The sequence below is a fragment of the Mobula birostris genome, chromosome 17 (genome assembly GCF_030028105.1).
Source record: "Mobula birostris isolate sMobBir1 chromosome 17, sMobBir1.hap1, whole genome shotgun sequence".
Classification (NCBI taxonomy): domain Eukaryota; kingdom Metazoa; phylum Chordata; class Chondrichthyes; order Myliobatiformes; family Myliobatidae; genus Mobula; species Mobula birostris.
In genome coordinates this window covers 44,867,592-44,886,730 of record NC_092386.1, presented here as the reverse complement: position 1 = coordinate 44,886,730, position 19,139 = coordinate 44,867,592, and the positions used below count along the sequence as shown (strand labels likewise).

The 19,139-nt window shown below is 42.4% G+C and overlaps 1 protein-coding gene across 1 annotated transcript; it reads right to left on the bottom strand.

The window, feature by feature from the left end:
- Positions 1–3,581: 3,581 nt before the first annotated feature.
- Positions 3,582–18,263, bottom strand: ctsla (cathepsin La). The gene is made up of 8 exons (XM_072281628.1): positions 18,133–18,263; positions 17,390–17,513; positions 17,186–17,308; positions 16,641–16,796; positions 16,332–16,556; positions 10,812–10,980; positions 4,228–4,345; positions 3,582–4,126 (listed from the first exon to the last, which is right to left on the bottom strand). The coding sequence occupies exons 1-8, from the start codon at positions 18,180–18,182 to the stop codon at positions 4,027–4,029; spliced, it is 1,065 nt and encodes a 354-aa protein (XP_072137729.1). The 5' UTR covers positions 18,183–18,263; the 3' UTR covers positions 3,582–4,026.
- Between the last annotated feature and the right edge of the window lie 876 nt (positions 18,264–19,139).

Sequence of the window (19,139 nt, the reverse complement as noted above, 5' to 3'; positions counted from 1 at the left end):
TCAGAGTGCTAGGCAGCTGCTTAGAGGAGCCCATGGCTGCTGATTGTTGGGACAAGGTTTGAGGAGTCAGAGTATTTTTAAAGCTTTGAAATTTGCATCACCTGGCTTTTCCTAACAATGACTATGAACAAGCCCATAGTCCTAACAAGCTAATTAAAGTGTCAGACCTTGGTAAAAGTCATCTGAGAGCTCAAATCTCTTGGAATGCCCAAACTTTTGCATGGTGCTCCTTTCCTTTTTTTCCCCACTCTAAAATTGTACAAAACAAAAATAATACACTAATCTTGCTTAAAATGTTGAAAAGATTGTTTCATCTTTAACTTTATGACTTCCGGAGATCAATTCATCTTCTACTCACTTAACCATTCACAGTAACAGATATTTTGACCAGGGGTGCCCAAACTTTTGCATGCCATTGTATGTACTCTTATAATAAATTTAACTTTGTACTGTCAGACAAATTCATACAGGACTTAAGATTTTGCAGATTTTCAATATGTGGCCCACCTTCTTATATGCTTCTGTTAACAAATTGACATATTTGAGCATAGATCCCAAACATGTGTGATTCAGGTTTTGTGTTAACCTTAGTTCTAAGGTCAGTTTGAACATTTCCCATTAGTTAGGAAGATTAATTCCCTTGGAAATGAGACTTCCCACTTGAGTCAAGAAAATATTGAGAAATGTTGGGGAAATGACATAGCTTTGTTACACACCTGTGTTCAACAAACGAAACATTAACCAGTGCAGTGGATATGAATGTAGGTACTGTGCTCGTTAATTAGAATACTGATGTGCAAACACTTCAGTTCAATCTGAGACAAATGAACAGGGAAGAGACACAGTAGTCAGATGGATGAAATCTACTTTAAAATTCCTTATTTAGAGCACCTCATTTACACATTTAGTCAGAACCATCTCAGTATACCTGTAGACACAACCCAGAGATCCAGTACTGACGACCTTACTAAATATATTAGTGCTGATAAGCAAGCACTGCATCAACAGCCATAACCAGTACCTTGCTAGTCAAGCTTACTGCACCTGCTTGTCCCGTGAAGGGTGACAAAAGTGTACACAGCTGCTGTGCAAATGATAGCTGAAATGCCTATTCTGGCTGACTGGCTTGTAACATGGGAAAATCTACAGCTTAAGGATTCAAACAAATGCTTGATTAGTGAAGTTGAATGGTAAGTAGAAACTAATAAGTTTATTAGATAATTGACAGGAATGTGGAGCAGAGTGGCACGAGAGGATTTAAAAATCATTAATTGTACAAATTGCAACATCTCTTATGACAATGTATCAAGGTTCTCAGCACTGACACATCTAGCTTCTATTTGCAAGTTGTTGGATTATTTTCTGATAAATATGCCTGTAATGTATATATACAAGCCTAGTTATACCTGGCTGACAGATAACAGCAGCATTTGAAGGCACAACATAACTTTTCACTGAAGGACTTGCTTTAAAACACATCCACAGTTTAGCTAGTGTTACCTATACAAATTAGGCCCACACCAAGGCAATCAATACTACTTAGATGCAAAACTCAGTACCAATAGGATGAATTTGGTGCATTACTTACATAATGGTACATCAAAATTTTAATTTAATGTGCCATTACATTATACTACATTAATATATTTTTCTGCATTGGAGTTAGGGTGAGAGATGTAGAAATAAAATGAAGTGTAAAACTTGCAGGCTGACATTTCACTGTATAGTACAATTAAGTGTGAAATGACCTTGTGAATTAAAGTCAAACTACACAATTCACACCTTAAGTAGTATGGAAGAATCAAATTGAGCATAAAATGGCTGAAGGGAAAATACAGGACTGAGAAAAGGAGGAAATAGCATCTTATATATTTGGCAAAAGTCAGTACATGGTTTGGATACCCTGGGCCACAGCATTACATGCTTATTAATGTCTTTATTACAAGACAACTTTGGCAGGGGGATGGGAACTCATCTGTGTAACAGATGAGTTACACAGCTCTTGTTACATGCACCTGCAGTTCAACTCAAGTGATTATGCAGAAGGTTTGAAGTTAATAACTCATCTCCTTCTACCTTAGGCCACGAACATATCAACCACCCTATGCTGTGGACCACTTCTGGAGGTCCAAGACACCGGCCTCTACAAAGAAGGCTCCACGACCGCTGGACTAAGCATGTAAATGTAGGAAAAATAAACGTGCTAGGTTTTCTAAAATTGACTCCTTCTACCTTAGGCCGCTAACTTATCAATCATCCCTCGTAAAGTGTATGATCTTGTTGCACTTTTACAGATTGTCAGGTATGATATTGTGGCCATCACTGAATCGTGGCTAAGGGATGGTTTTAGTTGGGAGCTGAATGTCCAAGGTTACACATTTTATCAGAGGGATTGTTAAGTAGGCAGAGGGGATGGCTAGCTCTGCAGGTAAAGAGTGACATCATCATTAGAAAGATGAGACATAGGATCAGAAGATGTTGAATCCTTGTAGGTTGAGTTAAGAAACTACAAGGGTAAAAGGACCCTGATGGCAGTTATATACAGGCCTCTAAACAGTAGTTGGGATGTGGACAACAGTTTGCAATGGGAAATAGAAAAGACGTATCAAAAGAGCAATGTTATGATAGTCATGGAAGACTTTAACATGCAGACTTTAAAATCCAAAAGTCTTGAGATGCAACGGTACTTGGGAGTCGTGCAGAACATGCTGAAGGTCAACTTAAGTCAGTAGTGAGGAAGGCCAATGCAATGTTAGCATTCATGTCATGAGATCTAGCATACAAGAGCAGGGATGAGATGCAGAGGCTTTATTAAGCAGGGGTGAGGACCTCACCTTGCGTATTGTGAACAGTTTTGGACTCCTTATCCAAGAAAATTTATGCTGGCATTGGAGAGGGTTCAGAGAAGGTTCACAAGGATGATTTCATGAATGAAACAGTTATCTTATGATGACTCTGGGCCTGTACTCACTGGAATTCAGGATGGGGGAGGGAATCTCATTAAAACCTTTTGGATGTTGAAAAGCATAGATAGAGATGTGAAAATGATGTTTCCCATGGTGGGGGAACCTAGGACAAGAGGGCATTCATTGAAAACATATGCAGAGAAATTTCTTTAGCCAGAGGGTAGCAAATTTGTTACCACAGGCAGCTGTGGAAGTCATGTCATTCAGTGTATTTAAGGTGGAGATCGATAGGTTCTTGATTGGCCACTGTGTCAAAGATTACAGGGTAAAGGCTGGGTGGGGGGCAGAGGTGTGAAAGGGAAAAAAATCAGCCCTGACTGAATGACAAAGCAGACGTGATGGAGCAAGTGCCCTGATTTTACTGGTCCAAATTATTCTTAATATGGGTATATAATCATAAGAGTTCAACATTTGTTGTGTTTGCCTTCTACCCTACAAACCAGGTAAACAAAAATCTTGAGACATCAAGAATTACATAAACTCAGTTAAGGGGCCATCTTTAAAGGATAGCAATGTTCTCAAAAGGACAGAACAGCTTCCAGATCCAGCTCACGTTCAAGGAGCTGCTCATTTGATCAACCAACTGTTAAGAACTACATGCAGAAGATGCAGGTCTTGGAGCAAGAAAAACTTTATTTGTGATTACAAATAAAAATTGAATTATGAACATTGTGCATTGCACAGCAATTACACAGTTAGAACCAATCAAGCAGTGCACAATAAGTGGTACAAATTCTTAATATTTGGAAATCAATTGGCATCAATTTCCTCATTAAAAATAGCTTATTGGAACTATGATTACTTTAAAATATCAGTTATACAAATAGATTAACATATCTGAGGAACTTCAATTTCTTGGTCACTTAACCCAGTGGCAAGATGTACTGTTGCTAGCCTATCCAAAAAAAAAATCAAAGCACCTTCTGGGAAAATAAAAAAGGTCTGCTCATCGGGAAAGCTCCAGACCATATCACTGAGGCAGTCTGCTTACTGATAAAGCAGTGTAGATCATTGCTGCTAATTTTTGTACATATTCAAGTTATCTGAACAGTAGTACAATTTATACTAGAGGGTAGCTGGCAGAAGTGGCTATTCCACAGTTGTTGTCCCTGTCTTTGGACATCTTTATGTAACCTTTGTCACCCCAATGGTCACTCCAGCTAAAAACAAACAAAAAAAAAAAAAAAAAAAAATCAATCAGAAAAGGCTCATAACAGATTTAACCAATTAGATTTGAAAAGAATTCAGAAATGTTGCATACCTGTTTTTAACAATCCAGTATTTCTTTCCATGAGCATCTTCTTTCTCAAAGCCATATCCTACTACTAATACACCATGGTTCAGTTCTGTGGAGCTGCAGTCTTCTTCATAGTAAATACCTTTCAACAAAACAAAATGCAAACTTAAACTTGTGCATGTGCACATTAAGAGCTAGACTCAAAGCTCTAAATTCTTTGGATTATTTTGTATACTAAATGCTTTACAGTAGATACAGTCCTGGTAGTGTAGTTATTACCTAATGCTCCAGCTGCCTTGTTTTAAATGCCAACATGCCTTATAGTGCTATTTGGGTCTGCTTATTAACTTCGTTTTTCCGGTACTTACCACCTGGATCCTTACTATTTAGATAATAAATAATCCCTCTTGGATTGGAGAGAATTACTCCAATTTTTGTTTTCTAGGCAGCAGCCAGTTTTTAAAACCAGCTTACATACCTGCACAAACTCCTAAATCACCCCCCCTTACCATGGGCTCTTAATATTCTTGCAACCATCTCAAGTAGCACTTTGTCAAACACCTTTTGGAAATCTAAATATACTATCAAGCACAATTTACCTTTCATAAAATGGTGTTGATTAGATTTTATTATTCACTTTCCTAAATAATTAACCATTGCTTCTGTTTCAGTTAGTTTTCCAAGTCCACCTTCATTCCATTATGATTGCTCTCATTCAAGTTGAAGAAATAATAACTGGCCCAGCATTTACCCTCAAACAGCATCTTGAATTCTGTCATATTCTGGTGACTATATTCTAGGTGCATCTTCAACCACAAGTTTAACCCATTACTGCTTCATTATCCATGGGCAAATCTTAAATGCCCTGTACCCGGATAGGTTTGACAACAGTGTTATAAGAAGCAATCTTGGCAAGTTTCTGCCTCTTTTTTCTCCAACGGCGTTCTGAGAGGCGGGACTGCGCAGGCGTGTGACGTCGGGCAGTGCAGCGCGGCAGATTTAAAAGGGCAGACATCCTGCTTCGGGTTTGATTCGAAGAAGGAGTCTGAGAGTCTGAGTGGGAGCGCCGAGAAAGACATTTTTGAAATTTTCGTTATTTTTTTTCTCCAATGGCGTTGAGAGGCGGGACTGCGCAGGCGTGTGACGTCGGGCTGTGCAGCGCAGCAGATTTAAAAGGAACAGAGCCTCATAGAGCGGGCAGCGGAGTTTGCGGGCTGCGGAGTGAGCCGGGAGCAGAGTGAAGACTTAAGGGCTTCGGCTCAACGGGCTTAGGTGGAAACAGGCGAGGCGAGCGAGGTTTGGCATTCATTTTCTGTTGTTATTTGAGGAGAGGGGCAGTATGAGTGTGAGGGCAGTTTGCTGTTCTCGGTGTCGGATGTGGGAGGCCCTGGAGTCTACAAGCCTCCCGGACGTCTACATCTGCGCCAAGTGCATCGAGATGCAGCTCCTTAGGGACCGTGTTACGGAACTGGAGCTGCAGCTCGATGACCTTCGTCTGGTCAGGGAGAGTGAGGAGGTGATAGAGAGGAGCTGCAGGCAGGTGGTCACGCCGGGGCCACGGGAGGCAGACAAGTGGGTCACGGTTAGGAGGGGGAAGGGGAAAGGTCAGGTAATAGGGAGTACCCCGGTGGCTGTGCCCCTTAACAACAGGTACTCCTGTTTGAGTACTGTTGGGGGGGAACAGCTTACCTGGGAGAAGCGACAGTGGCGGTGCCTCTGGCACAGAGTCCAGCCCTGTAGCTCAGAAGGGTAGGGCAAGGAAGAGGAGGGCAGTTGTGATAGGGGACTCGATAGTAAGGGGGTCAGATAGGCGATTCTGTGGACGCAGTCCAGAGACCCGGATGGTAGTTTGCCTCCCTGGTGCCAGGGTCCAGGATATTTCTGATCGTGTCCAAGATATCCTGAAGTGGGAGGGTGAGGAGCCAGAGGTCGTGGTACATATAGGTACCAATGACATAGGTAGGAAAAGGGATGAGGTCCTGAAAGGAGAATATAGGGAGCTAGGAAGGGAGTTGAGAAAAAGGACCGCAAAGGTAGTAATCTCGGGATTACTGCCTGTGCCACGCGACAGTGAGAGTAGGAATGCGATGAGGTGGAGGATAAATGCGTGGCTGAGGGATTGGAGCAGGGGGCAGGGATTCAAGTTTTTGGATCATTGGGACCTCTTTTGGCGCAGGCATGACCTGTACAAAAAGGACGGGTTGCACTTGAATCCTAGGGGGACCAATATCCTGGCAGGGAGATTAGCAGGGGCTACTGAGGTGACTTTAAACTAGAATGGTTGGGGGGTGGGAATCAAATTAAAGAGGCCAGGCGTGAGGAGGTTAGTTCACTACAGGGGGATGGGAACCAGTGCAGAGAGGCAGAAGGGTGTAAAGTGAGGGTAGAAACAAAAAGTACTATGGAGAAAAGTAAAAGTGGCAGGCCGACAAATCCAGGGCAAGCATTAAAAAGGGCCACTTTTCAGCATAATTGTATAAGGGCTAAGAGAGTTGTAAAAGAGCGCCTGAAGGCTTTGTGTGTCAATGCAAGGAGCATTCGTAATAAGGTGGATGAATTGAAAGTGCAGATTGTTATTAATGTTTATGATATAGTTGGGATCACAGAGACATGGCTCCAGGGTGACCAGGGATGGGAGCTCAACGTTCAGGGATATTCAATATTCAGGAGGGATAGACATGAAAGAAGGGGAGGTGGGGTGGCGTTGCTGGTTAAAGAAGAGATTAACGCAATAGAAAGGAAGGACATAAGCCGGGAAGATGTGGAATCGATATGGGTAGAGCTGCGTAACACTAAGGGGCAGAAGACGCTGGTGGGAGCCGTGTACAGGCCACCTAACAGTAGTAGTGAGGTCGGAGGTGGTATTAAACAGGAAATTAGAAATGTGTGCAATAAAGGAACACCAGTTATAATGGGTGACTTCAATCTACATGTAGATTGGGTGAACCAAATTGGTAAAGGTGCTGAGGAAGAGGATTTCTTGGAATGTATGCAGGATGGTTTTTTTGAACCAACATGTCGAGGAACCAACTAGAGAGCAGGCTATTCTGGACTGGGTTTTGAGCAATGAGGAAGGGTTAATTAGCAATCTGGTCGTGAGAGGCCCCTTGGGTAAGAGTGACCATAATATGGTGGAATTCTTCATTAAGATGGAGAGTGACATAGTTAATTTAGAAACAAAGGTTCTGAACTTAAAGAAGGGTAACTTTGAAGGTATGAGACGTGAATTAGCTAAGATAGACTGGCAAATGACACTTAAAGGATTGACGGTGGATATGCAATGGCAAGCATTTAAAGGTTGCATGGATGAACTGCAACAAATGTTCATCCCAGTTTGGTAAAAGAATAAATCAAGGAAGGTAGTGCACCCATGGCTGACAAGAGAAATTAGGGATAGTATCAATTCCAAAGAAGCAGCATACAAATTAGCCAGAGAAAGTGGCTCACCTGAGGACTGGGAGAAATTCAGAGTTCAGCAGAGGAGGACAAAGGGCTTAATTAGGAAGGGGAAAAAAGATTATGAGAGAAAACTGGTAGGGAACATAAAAACAGACTGTAAAAGCTTTTATAGATATGTAAAAAGGAAAAGACTGGTAAAGACAAATGTAGGTCCCCTGCAGGCAGAAACAGGTGAGTTGATTATGGGGAGCAAGGACATGGCAGATCAATTGAATAATTACTTTGGTTCTGTCTTCACTAAGGAGGACATAAATAATCTTCCAGAAATAGTAGGGGACAGAGGGTCCAGTGAGATGGAGGAACTGAGCGAAATACATGTTAGTAGGGAAGTGGTGTTAGGTAAATTGAAGAGATTGAAGGTAGATAAATCCCCAGGGCCAGATGGTCTGCATCCCAGGGTGCTTAAGGAAGTAGCCCAAGAAATAGTGGATGCATTAGTGATAATTTTTCAAAACTCATTAGGTTCTGGACTAGTTCCTGAGGATTGGAGGGTGGCTAATGTAACTCCACTTTTTAAAAAAAGGAGGGAAAGAGAAACCGGGGAATTATAGACCGGTTAGCCTAACGTCAGTGGTGGGGAAACTGCTGGAGTCAGTTATCAAGGATGTGATAACAGCACATTTGGAAAGTGGTGAAATGATCGGACAAAGTCAGCATGGATTTGTGAAAGGAAAATCATGTCTGACGAATCTCATAGAATTTTTTGAGGATGTAACTAGTAGAGTGGATAGGGGAGAACCAGTGGATGTGGTATATTTGGATTTTCAGAAGGCTTTTGACAAGGTCCCACACAGGAGATTAGTGTGCAAACTTAAAGCACACGGTATTGGTGTGGGTGGAGAGTTGGTTAGCAGACAGGAAGCAAAGAGTGGGAATAAACGGGACCTTTTCAGGATGGCAGGCGGTGACTAGTGGGGTACCGCAAGGCTCAGTGCTGGGACCCCAGTTGTTTACAATATACATTAATGACTTGGATGAGGGAATTAAATGCAGCATCTCCAAGTTTGCGGATGACACGAAGTTGGGTGGCAGTGTTAGCTGTGAGGAGGATGCTAAGAGGATGCAGGGTGACTTGGATAGGTTGGGTGAGTGGGCAAATTCATGGCAGATGCAATTTAATGTGGATAAATGTGAAGTTACCCACTTTGGTGGCAAAAATAGGAAAACAGATTATTATCTGAATGGTGGCCGATTAGGAAAAGGGGAGGTGCAACGTGACCTGGGTGTCATTATACACCAGTCATTGAAAGTGGGCATGCAGGTACAGCAGGTGGTGAAAAAGGCGAATGGTATGCTGGCATTTATAGCGAGAGGATTTGAGTACAGGAGCAGGGAGGTACTACTGCAGTTGTACAAGGCCTCGGTGAGACCGCACCTGGAGTATTGTGTGCAGTTTTGGTCCCCTAATCTGAGGAAAGACATCCTTGCCATAGAGGGAGTACAAAGAAGGTTCACCAGATTGATTCCTGGGATGGCAGGACTTTCATATGAAGAAAGAATGGATGAACTGGGCTTGTACTCGTTGGAATTTAGAAGATTGAGGGGGGGGGATCTGATTGAAACGTATAAGATCCTAAAGGGATTGGACAGGCTAGATGCAGGAAGATCGTTCCCGATGTTGGGGAAGTCCAGAACGAGGGGTCACAGTTTGAGGATAGAGGGGAAGCCTTTTAGGACCGAGATTAGGAAAAACTTCTTCACACAGAGAGTGGTGAATCTGTGGAATTCTCTGCCACAGGAAACAGTTGAGGCCAGTTCATTGGCTATATTTGAGAGGAAGTTAGACATGGCCCTTGTGGCTACGGGGGTCAGGGGGTATGGAGGGAAGGCTGGGGCGGTGTTCTGAGTTGGATGATCAGCCATGATCATAATAAATGGCGGTGCAGGCTCGAAGGACCGAATGGCCTACTCCTGCACCTATTTTCTATGTTTCTATGTTTAATACTCTACCAGTTTTGTTCATGTAATTAAGGCATGGATGAAAACCTCCCATGATAATGACAGTTCCCTTCAAAGTTATTCTCCATCCTGTTCAGATGCCACACTTTAGGTGGCAATCAACTCTTCCACCATGTCTCTCCCCTACCCCCAAATTCATGATCACAACTCAAAAGTGCCTCTACTTTAAATGCTAGGTTACTTTATTCCCTTTAGTCAACAATTCCACCCAAGTGAGTGCTTAACATTCCAAGTTTCATGATTCTTAGAAGAACATACAACCTGCAAATTAAGCACCCCGTAACCTTATTTCCATTATCAATGGGAACGTAAACTTACTAGTGCAGTCAACCACCCTGCAAATACTACATGTATTCAAATGAAGTCCATTAAACATTAGTTTTATATAGCAAAAAGCAATGTTAAAAAAAAAAATCCACTCAATTTGCTGTGTTTCAAAATCTACATTTTCTGCTCCAGCCTGACCCACTATCCTTTGGCACTAAAACCATGCCTTCTTGAATCCACAGATATTTCTTGAATATATATTGAATCCACATTTCAGGAGTGCATTGTTATGTGTTACACTGGAACGGGGCTGCACGAGGACATACCCGATCAAAACTTCTCCATGGACGGCTGCCAGACTGTTTGGGCTGAACGGAAGTGCACTAAGAGCGGTAAGCGTAAAAGAGTTGGGGGCTTGCTGTTCTGGTTAACAACGGATGTTGCAATCCAGGTCATATTACGATCGAGGAATGTGTTTGTAGACCGGATATTGAACTTTTTGCTGTTGGCCTCCGGCCATATTCCACCGAGATACAACACTGGGCGGCACGGGAGGTTGTTCCTGCCTGTGGCCATCGAACTTTGCAACTCCTCCCGTGGAGGGTCAGACACCCTGAGCCAATAGGCTGGTCCTGGACTTATTTTCCATCTGGCATAGTTTGCATTTTGTTGTTTGATTGTTTGTGGTTTTGGATAGCTATATTTATGCTCTATTCTTGGTTGGTATGGCTGTAACGAAACCTAATTTCCCTCGGGATCAATAAAGTATATCCATCCATCTATCTATACTAACCAGCATGCAACACAACAGAAAGCCTAAATGGAAAGCTAGTATCACCAGTCAGACATGCCCAAGCATCTGCCCATTAAATTTATGACTTCTTTTAATAGTATCAGCTTTGAGAAGATCAAAACATTCTTACCAGAACTATAGAACTGGAATGAACTATGGCCAGCATCAATAGCTACCGAAACTGGTCCAACAGAAGCAACAGCATGCATCAGGGCTCTTTCTTTACCACTTGGAATATCCACAAAACCAGTATCATTTGCAGAATTGTAAGCTGGGTCATAACGACAGGGCCCATCATCCTGACAAATGAAAAACCTAAGTTAGGAAATATTGTCACAATTTGCCATTAAAGAGACATAAGCTTATTGTGCCCACATGACTTGAACTTCAATACACCTGTTGAAGCAAAGTAAAAACTGGCAGGTTAATTAAGAAAACAAAAATTCTCAAAAATGGTACGTTAATTAGCTGCAGTCAACTACCCCTTAGTGTCAGTCAGTGACAAAAATTAAAAGGAGCTGATGGACACAAAAGAATAAATTTGCAGGAGTAAGAGAACTAATGGGATTACTTCTCATGGTTAGTACAGACCCAATGGGCCCTACAGCCACTTCCTGGGTCACAGTTTGTCCACTGAATGCAGAGAGAAAAAAAAAAAAAAAAAAAAAAAAATCCATGGTACAAATGGTAATTCGGAGAAGGAAGTTTGAGAATCGGAGCGGGAGTGCGGAGGAAGCCATTTTTGAATTTTTCGTTTTTATTCCCCCCCTCCCGAATCAGCCTTCAGAGAGGCGGGACTGTGCAGGCGTGTGACGTCGGGGAGTGAAGCGCAGAAGATTTAAAAGGAACAGAGCCTTATACAGCAGGCAGCATACTGAACCGGGAGCAGAGTGAAGGCTTAAGGGCTTTGGCTCAACGGGCCTAGGTGGAAACTGGCGAGGCCAAGAGGGTTTGGTATTCATTTTTTGTTGTTATTTGAGGAGAGGGGAAGTATGAGTGAGGGCAGCTTGTTGTTCTCGGTGCCGGATGTGGGAGGTCCTGGAGTCTCCAGGCCTCCCGGACATCCACATCTGCACCAAGATGCAGCTCCTAAGAGACAGTGTTAGGGAACTGGAGCTGCAGCTCGATGACCTTTGTCTGGTCAGGGAGAGTGAGGAGTTGATAGAGAGGAGTTACAGGCAGGTGGTTACACCGGGGCCATGGGAGGCAGACAAGTGGGTCACGGCTAGGAGGGGGAAGAAGGAGAGTCAGGTGATAGAGTACCCCAGTGGCTGTGCCCCTTGACAATAGGTACTCCTGTTTGAGTACTGTTGGGGGGGGGGGGGGGGGCGGACAGCTTACCTGGGGGAAGCAACAGTGGCCGTGCCTCTGGTACAGAGTCTGGCCCTGTGGCTCAGAAGGGTAGGGAAAGGAAGAGGAGGGCAGTAGTAATAGGGGACTTGATAGTAAGGGAGTCAGATAGGTGATTCTGTGGACGCAGTCCGGAGACCCGGATGGTAGTTTGACCAGGATGTTTCTGATCTCGTCCAAGATATCCGGAAGTGGGAGGGAGGGAGAGGAGCCAGAGATCGTGGTACATATAGGTACCAATGACATAGGTAGGAAATGGGGGAGATCCTGAAAGAAGAATATAGGGAGTTAGGAAGGGAGTTGAGAAAAAGGACCGCAAAGGTAGTAATCTCGGGATTAATGCCTGTGCTACGTGACAGTGAAAGTAGGAATGCAATGAGGTGGAGGATAAATGCGTGGCTGAGGGATTGGAGCAGGGGGCAGGGATTCAAGTTTTTGGATCATTGGGACCCCTTTTGGCACAGGTGTGACCTGTACAAAAAAGACCGATTACACTTGAATCCTAGGGGGACCAATATCCTGGTGGGGAGATTTGCAAGGGCTACTTAGGTGACTTTAAACTAGAATGGTTGGGGGGTGGGAATCAAATTAAAAAGACTAGGAGACAGGAGGTTAGTTCGCAAATAGAGAAAGCTAGTAGACAGTGTGTGAGGGAGGATAGGCAGGCGACAGAGATCAGGGGCACTCAGTCCAAAGATTTACGGGACAAGGAAGGAAGAAGATAAAGTTGTTTGCTCTATCAAGGACAAAAAGAGGGTAAGAGGTGGAGAGTTTCTTAAATGCATCCATTTTAATGCTACGTGCATTGTAAGAAAGGTGGATGAGCTTAGAGCATGGATTGATACCTGGAAATATGATGTTGTAGCTATTAGTGAAACGTGGTTGCAGGAGGGGTGTGACTGGCAACTAAATATTCCAGGATTTCGTTGCTTCAGGTGTGGTAGAATAGGAGGGGCAAGGGGGGCAGGTCTTGCTTTGCTTGTCAGAGAAAATATAACAGCAGTCCTCTGGCAGGATAGATTAGTGGACGCATCCAGGGAGGCTATTTGGGTGGAATTGAGGAATAGGAAAGGTGTAGCGACGCTTATAGGGGTGTATTATAGACCACCTAATGGGGACCGAGAACTGGAGCAGCAAATTTGTAAAGAGATAGCAGATATTTGTAGTAAGCACAAGGTTGTGATTGAGGGAGATTTTATTTTCCACACAGACTGGGAAGCTCATTCTGTAAAAGGGCTGGATGGTTTGGAGTTTGTCAAATGTGTGCAAGATAGTTTTTTGCAGCAATACACAGAGGTACCAACTAGAGAAGGGGCAGTGTTGGATCTCCTGTTAGGGAATGCGATAGGGCAGGTGACAGAGGTATGTGTTGGGGAGAACTTCAGGTCCAGTGATCACAATACCATTAGTTTCAATATAATTATGGAGAAGGATAGGACTGGACCCAGGGTTGAGATTTTTGATTGGAGAAAGGCCAACTTTGAGGAGATGCGAGAGGATTTAGGAGGAGTGGATTGGGACAATTTGTTTTATGGGAAGGATGTAATAGAGAAATGGAGGTCATTTAAAGGTGAAATTTTGAGGGTATAGAATCTTTATGTTCCTGTTAGGTTGAAAGGAAAGGTTAAAAGTTTGAGAGAGCCATGGTTTTCAAGCGATATAGGAAACTTGGTTCGGAAAAAGAGAGGGATTTACAATAAATATAGGCAGCTTGGAGTTAGAGGTGCTCGAGGAATATAAAAAATGTAAAAAGAATCTTAAGAAATTAAGAAAAGCTAAAAGATACGAGGCTGCTTTAAGCAAGTAAGGTGAAAATAAATCCAAAGGGTTTCCACAGTTGTATAAATAGCAAAAGGATAGTGAGGGATAAAATTGGTCCCTTAGAGAATCAGAGTAGACAGCTATGTGTGCAGCCAAAAGAGATGGGGGAGATTTTGAACAATTTCTTTTCTTCGGTATTCACTAAGGAGAAGGATATTGAATTGTGTAAGGTAAAGGAAACAAGAAGGGCAGTTATGGAAAGTATGACGATTAAAGAGGAAGTACTGGCACTTTTAAGGAATATAAAAGTGGCTAAGTCTCCGGGTCCGGACAAGATATTCCCTAGGACCTTGAGGGAAGTTAGTGTGAAAATAGCAGGGGCTCTGACAGATATATTTCAAGTGTCATTAGAAACGGGGATGGTGCCGGAGGATTGGCATATTACTCATGTTGTTACATTGTTTAAAAAGGGTTCTAAGAATAAACCTAGCAATTATCAGCCTGTGAGTTTGATGTCAGTTTTGGGTAAATTGATGGAAAGTATTCTTAGAGATGGTATATATAATTATCTGGATAGACAGGGTCTGATTAGCAACAGTCAACATGGATTTGTGCGTGGAAGGTCATGTTTGACAAATCTTATTGAATTTTTTGATGAGGTTACTAGGAAAATTGACAAGGGTAAAGCAGTGGATGTTGTCTATATGGACTTCAGTAAGGCCTTTGACAAGGTTCCACACAGAAGGTTAGTTAGGAAGGTTCAATCGTTAGGCATTAATATGGAAGTAGTAAAATAGATTCAGCACTGGCTGGATGGGAGACGCCAGAGAGTAGTGGTGGATAACTGTGTGTCAGATTGGAGGACGGTGTGTAGTGGTGTGCCTCAGGGATCTGCACTGGGTCCAATGTTGTTTGTCATATATATTAATGATCTGGATGATGGGGTGGTAAATTGCATTAGTAAGTATGCAGATGATACTAAGATAGGTGGCATTGTGGATAATGAAGTAGGTTTTCAAAGCTTGCAGAGAGATTTAGGCCAGTTAGGAGAGTGGGCTGAAAGATGGCAGATGAGAGTTTAATGCTGAAAAATGTGAGGTGCTACATTTTGGTAGGACTAATCAAAATAGGACATACATGGTAAATGGTAGGGCATTGAAGAATGCTGTAGAACAGAAGGATCTAGGAATAATGGTGTGTAGTTCCCTGAAGGTGGAATCTCATGTGGATAGGGTGGTGAAGAAAGCTTTTGGTATGCTGGCCTTTATAAATCAGAGTATTGACTATAGGAGTTGGGATGTAATGTTGAAATTGTACAAGGCATTGGCAAGGCCAAATTTGGAGTATTGAGTACAGTTCTGGTCACCAAATTATAGGAAAGATGTCAACAAAATTGAGAGAGTACAGAGGTGGTTTACTAAAATGTTGCCTGGGTTTCATGTCCTAAGTTACAGAGAAAGGTTGAACAACTTAGGTCTTTATTCTTTGGAGCGTAGAAGGTTGAGAGGGGACTTGATAGAGGCCTTTAAAATTATGAGGGGGATTGTAAAGAGTTGACGTGGATAGGCTTTTTCCATTGAGAGTGGGGGAGATTCAAACAAGAGGACATGAGTTGAGAGTTAAAGGGCAAAAGTTTAGGGGTAACATGAGGGGGAACTTTACTCAGAGTGGTAGCTGTGTGGAGCGAGCTTCCAGCAGAAGTGGTTGAGGCAGGTTTGATGTTGTTGTTTAAAGTTAATTTGGATAGATATATGGATAGAAAGGGAATGGAGGGTAATGGACCGAAGACAGGTCAGTGGGACTTGGTGAGAGTAGGAGTTCGGCACGGACTAGAAGGGCCGAGATGGCCTGTTTCCGTGCTGTAATTGTTATATGGCTATTAAAAAAGTCACCATACTTACAAATACTATGAAGTCACGTGCAGACACCAGCTTAAAAATTCCCACTACTACAAAGCAAACTACACTTGTAAGGGGCAAGACCCAATGATGGAAAGTAAAACATGAGCACTCATGTGACAGAGTCACCAACTTTGAAGTGACAAAAATTAGGCCAGTGTATAAACTGGATATCCTTCTGTAAATGAAGTTGTCTCTGAATTTATTAACTTAAGATATTATAGTTAATCTCTCCAGGTTTACAGTTCAAACATATTTGGGAGTTATACTTTTAAGGTGCATTGTAACTGAGGCAAACTATTTCAGGCAACTTATGTAATGGGTGGGGTGCAGGAAAAAGGGAAAAAAGTGGGGATGGGAAGTTGCATCATGAAGTTCCATTAAATAATAATGTCACCCAGTATGTGCCAAGAAGCAAGTTTGCAAAAAGCATCTTTACTTTTCCTTCCCCACCATCTCCCAGTTAAGGCAGTGAAATTTTATTTACCATCTTAAAATTATTGGTTAGTGTTTTCCAAGTTCTCTCTGGGCAAACTTCTATAACTAGATGTCCCTAACTAGTACTCTTGAGACAAAAGATCAAGTCAGCATAAGAGCTCAAGCTTCAGAACAAGACAATGAACTGGGCATTGTCACCTTACCTTGGCAGTATAAGGGTAAGATTCTTCTGAGTCAATTCCACCATTATCTTGAACATACTTGAAAGCCTGATCCATCAGTCCCCCATTACAGCCTTCATTTCCCTCAGGTGTAGAGCAGTCCACAAGATTCTGTTCACTGAGAGAGACAAGATTGCCAGTTTTTCTGAAGTGTTGACCTTCAAGAGCTCCAGTGGTACTAAAAGCCCAACATGAGCCACATTGTCCCTGTGGTGGAAATTGGCAGACATTATTTAACTACTTTAAGCTGCATTGGTAGTACTTATATTGTGATATTGATAAAACACATACCTGGTCTTTAACTGAAGTGACATATCCGTACTCACGCCAATCTACCTGTTTGGGCAATTCTAGAAAACTGGGCTCCAGAAAGAGGGATCCTCGAGTCTTAACATTCTGTTTTGTATGCCTGTATCCATTCATTATCTGTCTAAATTCTTCATTTGTCTGCAAGGGAAAACATATTTAGTAAAACATAAATATTTTGTTTTAGGACCCAGAGCACCAACTAGGTTCATAGAAAATTTTTGATACAGAACACCTTTTAGCTAACTGCACCAATGCTAGATGAACAACTAACCCAACCTAATCAACTTCATAACTTGACCCTTACCCCATTAGGTACATATACAGATACTCTGAAATCTGGCAAGAGATGCTGCCTTTGCCATTTTCAAGCAATTAGTTAATTTTAAACAAAAAGAGCATTTCACTGACAATTGATATACTTAAATCTTACTTTTTGCAGAAACATGTCCCTGATCCTTTTGATTGAATACAGCAGGGTTTCTTCACAAGTTATTACAATTCTATTAACAATAGATTTATCCACTCACCATGTCTCCAAAGTGGTTCATTGCTAGCCTGAATGAATGTTTTCCAACAGAATGTTCCAAGTTGTGAAGTTCAATTTTTTTAAGGTTCTTTTCCCATACCAATCGCCTCCAGCCTTCTTCTTTCTGAAGGGGGAAAAAAAAAACTTCCTCAAAAATCTGTGCATTTCACCTTGAAACACTTCATATACAAATTAACCACATTACTCGTTCATAGGTCTTGTGATGCCAACTTTTCCACTGTTGCCAGGGTTCGTCCAGTTCAGGATCCCAGCTTGGGGCTGCAAAGATCCCCGTCAGGCATAAAGAGAGTATACAGTAAATCTTCATCCTGGGAAATTGGAAAGAACAATTGCTTACATGCATGCAAATTCTGACAAAATATTTTCCTATCCTCTTATGTAAAATATTCGATTAAAACTTCAAACAATGCAGGCCACTATAACAACACATTGCCTCCGGAGGAGCACAAAAATTCTGATCAAATTATTTTAAATTGGTTTACAAAAGTTTATGGAAAATCGCCCAGGTCCACTTACTTACGTGTAACAAAGTTAGTGATAACCTGTTAACGCAACTAAGACTATTTTCCCGTCAGATTGCTTCAGAGTCGGATCACAAGACTCAAAGCAATTACTGACATATGGCAAGTACGCCTGGAAACGTTAGGGGGAAGCATTTCCAGAGATTTTTTTTGGAAATCCGCCCGAGACCCAGTCATCACTGCATCATTCAATGGGGCGACAAACCAAAAAGGGATTAAAATTAATTTTTAAAGCAAACCTGGCCTGCATCAAATGTGAAACACTCCCCTAAAGCCACCTTTAGATCAAAACACCTCGGAATTCCAGCCTTTTCCCGAAGCTTCAATTCCAGCACCCACACCCGGTTAAAACATCGAACAAACAGCGGTAAGTGCAATACAGAACAGCAAAGCAGCATCGGCTCACCTCTTTCGATTAACTACTTCAGGGAGAAGAAACTGTAAACACCAGGGCATGCAGCCAGCCAAGGCGCGAAGTAACACTCAGCGGCCGACGCGGACCCAATGCAGCTTACGGGCACGGCTCGCTTTTATTGGCGGCGTCGTCGCAGCCCTGAAGCAGGCTCAGCGCTGATTGGTGCAGGCACCGGAGTACGTGACGCCGGACCCGTCACGAGCTCGGGCTGGGCTGTCTGTTCACATGATGCTGAGCTGAAGACGCAGGAGGGGTCTATTCCAGAGTTAGAGTCGAGTGATGAAATGTGACGTTTACCGTATCTAAGTGCAAAATGAAAATTATTTTTCTTTCACCCTCACGACTACAATGCGAAAACAATTACTCCAGGAGCTATCTCAGATCAGTGGCTAGAATAGGTAGAGCTGTAAAACAGTTCAATGCAAATACAACCGTAAGGAGGAATGAAATGTAATGAAAAATAGAAATTTGCAATTTAAATTAATAAAACTGCAAATGCTCGACGTCTTAAATGAAGACAAAGTGGGGAAACACAGCGGGTCATACAGCATCAATCTGAAACATTTCTCACTTTTCCCGGATATTACCTGACCTGAGAATTTCATCATGGTTTTTATTGCTCATTTATATAAACCACCTTTCTAAATTATGTACTCAATAGTTTGAGGATAAAGGGGAAGCCTTTTAGGACCGAGATTAGGAAAAACTTCTTCACACAGAGAGTGGTGAATCTGTGGAATTCTCTGCCACAGGAAACAGTTGAGGCCAGTTCATTGGCTATATTTAAGAGGGAGTTAGATATGGCCCTTGTGGCTAAAGGGATCAGGAGGTATGGAGAGAAGGCAGGTACAGGGTTCTGAGTTGGATGATCAGCCATGATCACACTGAATGGCGGTGCAAGCTCGAAGGGCCGAATGGCCTACTCCTGCACCTATTTTCTATGTTTCTATGTTAATACTATTTCCCAGATTTTTTTCTAGTAATTTATCTACAATGGC